General features: G+C 60.9%; 4 protein-coding genes across 4 annotated transcripts in view, besides 12 other annotated features; all 4 read left to right on the forward strand.

Annotated features, from left to right (window-relative positions):
* Tco025E_01537 (cysteine peptidase) overlaps nt 1–8 on the forward strand; it is a gene marked incomplete at both ends in the record, with an annotated part of 492 nt that extends 484 nt beyond the window's left edge. Inside the window, one exon of the mRNA XM_029368475.1 lies at nt 1–8. This exon is cut by the window's left edge and continues 484 nt beyond it. Within this exon, the coding sequence (XP_029231542.1) occupies nt 1–8 (8 nt within the window).
* Nucleotides 8–487, forward strand: Tco025E_01538 (cysteine peptidase B; the record flags this gene model as incomplete). The annotated part of the gene is made up of 1 exon (XM_029368476.1): nt 8–487. The coding sequence occupies one exon, from the start codon at nt 8–10 to the stop codon at nt 485–487; it is 480 nt and encodes a 159-aa protein (XP_029231543.1).
* A 257-nt stretch (nt 488–744) lies between these two features.
* Nucleotides 745–805: a microsatellite.
* A 57-nt stretch (nt 806–862) lies between these two features.
* Nucleotides 863–898: a microsatellite.
* A 75-nt stretch (nt 899–973) lies between these two features.
* Nucleotides 974–1,001: a microsatellite.
* A 92-nt stretch (nt 1,002–1,093) lies between these two features.
* Nucleotides 1,094–3,466, forward strand: Tco025E_01539 (putative cysteinyl-tRNA synthetase; the record flags this gene model as incomplete). The annotated part of the gene is made up of 1 exon (XM_029368477.1): nt 1,094–3,466. One exon carries the CDS (start codon nt 1,094–1,096, stop codon nt 3,464–3,466), a length of 2,373 nt encoding a protein of 790 aa, XP_029231544.1.
* Nucleotides 3,467–3,549: 83 nt separating this feature from the next.
* Nucleotides 3,550–3,588: a sequence feature (G-rich).
* Nucleotides 3,589–3,605: 17 nt separating this feature from the next.
* Nucleotides 3,606–3,651: a sequence feature (A-rich).
* A 70-nt stretch (nt 3,652–3,721) lies between these two features.
* Nucleotides 3,722–3,754: a microsatellite.
* Nucleotides 3,755–3,936: 182 nt separating this feature from the next.
* Nucleotides 3,937–3,957: a microsatellite.
* Nucleotides 3,958–4,198: 241 nt separating this feature from the next.
* On the forward strand, nt 4,199–5,275 carry Tco025E_01540 (metacaspase; the record flags this gene model as incomplete). The annotated part of the gene is made up of 1 exon (XM_029368478.1): nt 4,199–5,275. The coding sequence occupies one exon, from the start codon at nt 4,199–4,201 to the stop codon at nt 5,273–5,275; it is 1,077 nt and encodes a 358-aa protein (XP_029231545.1).
* A 70-nt stretch (nt 5,276–5,345) lies between these two features.
* Nucleotides 5,346–5,380: a microsatellite.
* A 26-nt stretch (nt 5,381–5,406) lies between these two features.
* Nucleotides 5,407–5,430: a microsatellite.
* A 107-nt stretch (nt 5,431–5,537) lies between these two features.
* Nucleotides 5,538–5,562: a microsatellite.
* A 142-nt stretch (nt 5,563–5,704) lies between these two features.
* Nucleotides 5,705–5,729: a microsatellite.
* A 28-nt stretch (nt 5,730–5,757) lies between these two features.
* Nucleotides 5,758–5,776: a microsatellite.
* Nucleotides 5,777–5,862: the final 86 nt, after the last annotated feature.

The raw sequence follows: 5,862 nt of genomic DNA on the forward strand, positions 1-5,862 counted from the left end.
TGGCCTGATGGACAACGCCTTCGACTGGATCGTGCAGCGGAACAACGGCGTTGTGTACACGGAGGAGAGCTACCCCTACGTGTCGGGCGGTGGCCAGGCGCCGGTGTGCAGGATGTCCGACCGCACGGCGGGCGCCGTCATCACCGGCCACGTTGACTTGCCGCAGGACGAGGACAAAATGGCCGCCTGGCTTGCTGCCCACGGCCCGCTCGCCATTGCCGTCGACGCCACCAGCTTCATGTCCTACACGGGCGGTGTCGTGACGAACTGCTTCGCCGACCAGCTGAACCACGGCGTCGTGCTCGTCGGCTACAACGACAGCAGCGACCCGCCGTACTGGATCGTGAAGAACTCGTGGGGCGCGGTCTGGGGCGAGGAGGGCTACATCCGCCTGCAAAAGGGCACGAACCAGTGCCTCGTGAAGGAGTACCCCTGCTCGGCGGTGGTAGTGTGTGCGATTGTAATGGTTTTTTGTTTAGCGTTGTAATTGCATTTTGTATGCGCCTATGTTTGTGTTTTTTTCTTCTTGTGGCGGAGGTTTTTCTGTTGTGTCTTCTCTTTTTTTGTCTGATTTGATCGTTGAAGTTTTCTTTTATTTGATCTATTGTTGTATTGTATTCTGTTGTTTCCTTTCTTTGTTTTGGTTTCCCCTGCGTGCGTTGACTGCTTTCGCGCTAATGGCTGGGTTGTTATTCTTTGGGTGTTGCTTGTTGGTCTGCGGTGGTGGTTTTTTTATTGGTTTTTTGTGCTTGTGTGTCCGTGCGTGTGTGTGTGTGTTTTTGTCTTGCTTTGGTTTTGTGTTGTGCGGCTACCGCTGCGCCGCCACCCCCGTCCTCTCTGCGCCTCCCCGTCCTCTTTCGTTGCGTAGAGTAGCGTCAGCGTCCGCGGCAGTCCTCAGTAGTGTGCGCTGGGTTTGGTGCTTTTCCGGGCTTCGTTCTTTTTTTTCTCTTTTTGTTTTTTGCTTCTCTCTCACTGTGTGTGTGTGGGTGTGTTTTTGCTGTTGGGCTCTGTTTCCGTCTTTACTTCGCCCGCAGCCACGCGTCTTTTTCGTGCCGTGCCGCTCGTGTCGTCGCTGGTCCCCGTTGCAGCCGTCATGAGCACCGGTGCGCCGCAGCCGCGGCCGCCGGCGGCGGTGGTGGAGGGGCTGAACGCCGCGGAGCCGGTGCGGCGGCCGCGGCACCCGGCGTGGTTCCCGCCCGCGCGCGACGACGGAAAAGGGCTGCGCGTGCTGAACTCGCTGACGGAGGCCGTGGAGCCGTTTGCGCCGCGTGCGGGGCGGCTGGTGCGGTGGTACATGTGCGGGCCGACGGTCTACGACGTCGCCCACATGGGCCACGCCCGCGCCTACCTCACCTTTGACATCCTGCGCCGCATCATGGAGGACTACTTCGGCTACCAGGTGCTGTACCAGATGAACATCACGGACATCGACGACAAGATCATCAAGCGGGCCCGCATTGGGGCGCTGCTGAAGCGCTTCCGGGAGGACGTGCTGCAGGGGCGGGACGTGGCGAGGCTCGCCGCCTTCACGGCCGAGGCGGAGGCGGCGGCGGTGGCTGCTCTGGCGGAGACGCGGCGCAAGCTGTCGACGCCGTTGCCGGACGCCACCCCGAGCCGCGTCAAGGCGGAGCGCGAGGAGAAGCTGCTGGAGCTCGTTCTGAAGGAGTCGCAGCTGCAGACGACGAGGGAGCGCATTGCGGCGGCGACGGCGTCTGGCGACTTCGAGGCCCTCTTCACCGCGGCCGCCGGCATTAACGGCGACCTGCTGGATGAGCGGGAGGGGCAGGAGGTGACGGACCAGCGCATTTTTGAGGACCACGCGCGTTTGTACGAGCGGCTCTTCTTTGAGGACATGCGGAGCCTCGGCGTTCGCGACCCGGACGTCGTCACGCGTGTGACGGAGTACGTCCCACAGGTGGTGGACTTCATTCAGCGCATCATGGACAACGGCTTTGCCTACCGCGGCACCACCTCCATCTTCTTTGACACCGGCGCCTTTGCGCGGGCCGGGCACGACTACCCGAAGCTAAAGCCGGTGAGTGAGCGCGGCGAGAGTAACGCGACGGAGGCGGAGATGGCGGAGGGCGAGGGCGCCCTGAGCGCAGGCGTCGCCGGTGAGAAGCGGAACGCGAACGACTTTGCGCTGTGGAAGTTTTCGAAGCCCGGGGAGCCGCGTTGGCCCTCGCCGTGGGGCGAGGGACGGCCCGGGTGGCACATTGAGTGCTCTGTCATGGCGTCGGACATACTCGGCGCGAACATGGACGTGCACAGCGGCGGCTGGGACCTGAAGTTCCCCCACCACGACAACGAGTGTGCGCAGAGCGAGGCCTGCAACCTGCAGCACCAGTGGGTGAACTACTTTTTGCACTGCGGGCACCTGCACATTAAGGGGCTCAAGATGAGTAAGAGTCTGAAGAACTTCATTACGATTCGGCAGGCGCTGGACGAACTCGGTGTCACGCCACGCGTGATGCGGCTGCTCTTCCTTGCCAACCAATGGGGAAAACCGATGAACTTCTCCGACCAAAGCATTGATGAGGCGAGGGAGCGGGAACGCGTGCTTCGCGCCTTCTTTGGCAGCGTCGATGTGGTGCTGCGCAAGGACGCCTGGGGCGAGACGCAGGGCTTCAACGCCCACGACCGCCGCCTGAGCGAGCTCTACTCGACGGTCGAAGACACCGTCCATGGCGCGTTGCAGAACAATCTCGACACCCCCGCCGCCATGGACGCCCTCATGGAGCTGGTGGGCGCGACGAACCAGTACCTCCTCAGCGGCGAGCGGACGAGTGGGACGCTGGTGCAGAAGGTGGGCCGCTACGTCACCCGCATGCTGCGGGTCTTCGGCGTGGTGGAGGGGGGCGACGTGGTCGGGTTTGGCGCGCAGCAGGGGACGGACGACCGCCTCGTGACGGTGATGGACGCCCTGCTGCGCTTCCGCGACGGTGTGCGGGACGCGGCGAAGGCGACAGGGGGGGGCGGGACGTACCTGCCGCTCTGCGACGCGGTGCGGGACGAGTGGCTCGTGCCGGCGGGCATCCGCATCGAAGACAACCCCGCCGGCCCCACGACGTGGAAGCCCGACGACGTGGCGACGCTGCAGCGCGAGGTGGCGGAGCGGCGGGCGCAGCAGGCGACGGAGCGCCGCACGAGGCTCGTGAACCAACTCGAGACGAAGCGGCGGTCGACGGAGAAGTGGCGCCAGTACACGTGCCCGCCGCAGGAGTACTTCAGCGCGCGCGACGCGGAGAGGCAGACGTACGCCGCCTTCGACGCGACGACGGGGCTCCCGACGCGGCTGGCGGCGACCGGCGAGGCGGTGACGGAGAAGGAGCGGAAGCGGCTCGCGAAGGAGCTCGCGCGGTACGCGAAGCTGCACGAGGAGTTCGTCGCGAAGGGCGGCGCGGCGTGGCTGGCGGAGCAGGAGCGGGAGCTGGCGGAGCTTGCGGGCGCCCTCGAGCGCCTCTGACGGGGGCGGGGAGGACGAGCGACAGCACGACAAGGCAAAGAAACGCAAAAAAAAAAACAAACACGTAAGTTAACTTAAGGCGAGGGAAGAAGAAGCGTTAAGCGGGAAGGAGGAGGCGAGAAATGACGAGGGGAGGGGGGAAAAGAAAAAGAAAGCAAACAAAAAAAGGAAAAGAAAAAAAAAGACACGGCGTTGCCGCGCCGCAACCCCCCGGCGGCGGAGACACGAAGTTGCAAGACGGAGCCCACAACACACAGAACGAACGAAAAAAAGAAAAAAGAAAAAAAAGCGAGAGAGAGGTGGTAGAGGGTCTTTCTAAAGAGCACGCGCAAAAACAGAGAATGATGCAAGTTTCATTCCGCCTCCTCTCACGCGCTCCCTCGCGTCTGTGTGTGTATGTGCCGTCGCCTCCCCTCGCGCCGCTGCCGTGCATCTTCGGCTCCCCTTCTCTCTCTATCCCCCTCTCTTTCTGCGTGCGTGCGTGCGTGCGTCGCCCCTGCCCGCAGCTAAGGACCACACACCGGCGTCTGCTTGCACGAAGGAACCGGGCGAACCCCACTGAAGCAAAAAGGGGGGCGTAGACAAAACAAGAAAGAAAAACACGAAAAGAATAAAGAGCGGGCGTAGGAAGGCGCTACCCCATACGTGGAACTACTGCCGTGACACCTCTCCGCGAAGGAAACCGAGCAAAGAGACAGTGAAGGTAAAAACAAACAAACAAACAAAAGGGCAATGGGGTTTGATTTCAACTGCCTGAAGAATGTCTTCAGCCTGGTGAGGGAGGTCAGTGGGGCGAAGGGGAAGATAAACTACATGGACCTGGGACTGAAGCTCGTTAAGCTTACCGGTCCCTACATAGTGCAGTACCTTGGCACCGTCAATCGCCCGCCGCGGGTCGACGTCGCGGAGGCCTTCCAGCAGGCGGCGGAGACGGAGGGCTTCAAGCCGTGGGAGGCGCCCGCCCAGAAGAGCGGCAAATTTCGTGCCCTCTTCATCGGCATCAACTACTACGGCACCCGCGCCGAGCTCTCCGGCTGCTGCAACGACGTGAAACAAATCCTCGCCACGCTGCAGAAGAAGCGGTTCCCCATTGACGAGGCGAGCATCCTCGTGGATGAGGAGGGATTCCCTGGCGCCAACGGCCTCCCCACGCGCGACAACATCGTGCGCTACATGGCCTGGCTGGTGAAGGACGCAAAGGCGGGCGACGTGCTCTTCATGCACTTCTCGGGCCACGGCACCCAGACGCGTGCGCTGAGCGACTCGGAGGAGGCGTTTGACCAGTGCATTGCCCCCGTCGACTTCGAACGCAACGGCTGCATCCTTGACGATGACATTTTTAAAATTCTGCTCCGAAGCCTGCCGCATGGGGTGCGACTCACCGTAGTCTTCGACTGCTGCCACTCTGGCTCCATGCTTGACCTGCCGTACACGTTTGTGGGCGGCAGAAGCGTGCGCAGCGGCGTCACCGGGCACATGCAGCGCATCCGCCGCGGAAACAACTGTGACGGGGACGTGCTAATGATCTCCGGCTGCGCCGACGAGCAGACCTCCGCGGACGTGGCCAACGCCGCCGCGTTTGGGACGGGCGCGACAGGCGCTGGTGGGGCCGCCACGCAGTGTCTGACCTACACAATACTCAAAACGAGCAACCTCTCGTACCAGGACATGCTCATCGCCACCCGCGACATGCTGAAGAAAAAGCGGTTTACGCAGGTGCCGCAGCTGAGTGCGTCGAAGCCTATCGATCTGCAACGGGAGTTTTCACTCATGAAGGTCTTTGAGGTGGACCCAGCCGTCGCACAGTAGGCGGGCGCGGGGGTGGGTGACTCACAGTGAGACCGCAGTCTACCACCCCAACGCTGCCACTTCCCTCTCATTGTGTATGTGTGTGTGTTGTTTTCGTTTTCTGTTAAACTCATGGGATATTTGCTTTCTTGTCTTTCTTCGTTCGTTCGTTCGTTTTGTGTAGTTTTCTCTTTGCTACATATTCTGTATGTATGCGTATGCACAGACTGCCAGACACACCCACGCATCAACACGTGCAGGCGTATATGCACATGTCTATCTCTTTTTTTTTGTTGTTGTTTTTTTTTGGAGGGGCGGCGGCTCAGTGCATGTGCCACAGGAAGCCGGGCGGATGTGTTCATAGTGTACGTTGAGTATATCTACGCACACCTGCACGCAAGCATCTCACTCTTGTAGTGTTACTGCTGGAGGGTGCGTGCAACCAAATAGCCCCCCCCCCCCCCACCCACCCACCTTTTTATTGCCCACGCATGCGCGCATAAACACACACACGCACACACAAAAATAAGAAGAAGAAAAAAATATTTCCCTCTCCGCATCTGATCGATGCTTCGGTGTCATGTGTTTGTTTCTTTGTTTTCCCCCAC

Source organism: Trypanosoma conorhini (genome assembly GCF_003719485.1).
Source record: "Trypanosoma conorhini strain 025E chromosome Unknown Tco_14.4_contig_00052, whole genome shotgun sequence".
Taxonomy (NCBI): domain Eukaryota; phylum Euglenozoa; class Kinetoplastea; order Trypanosomatida; family Trypanosomatidae; genus Trypanosoma; species Trypanosoma conorhini.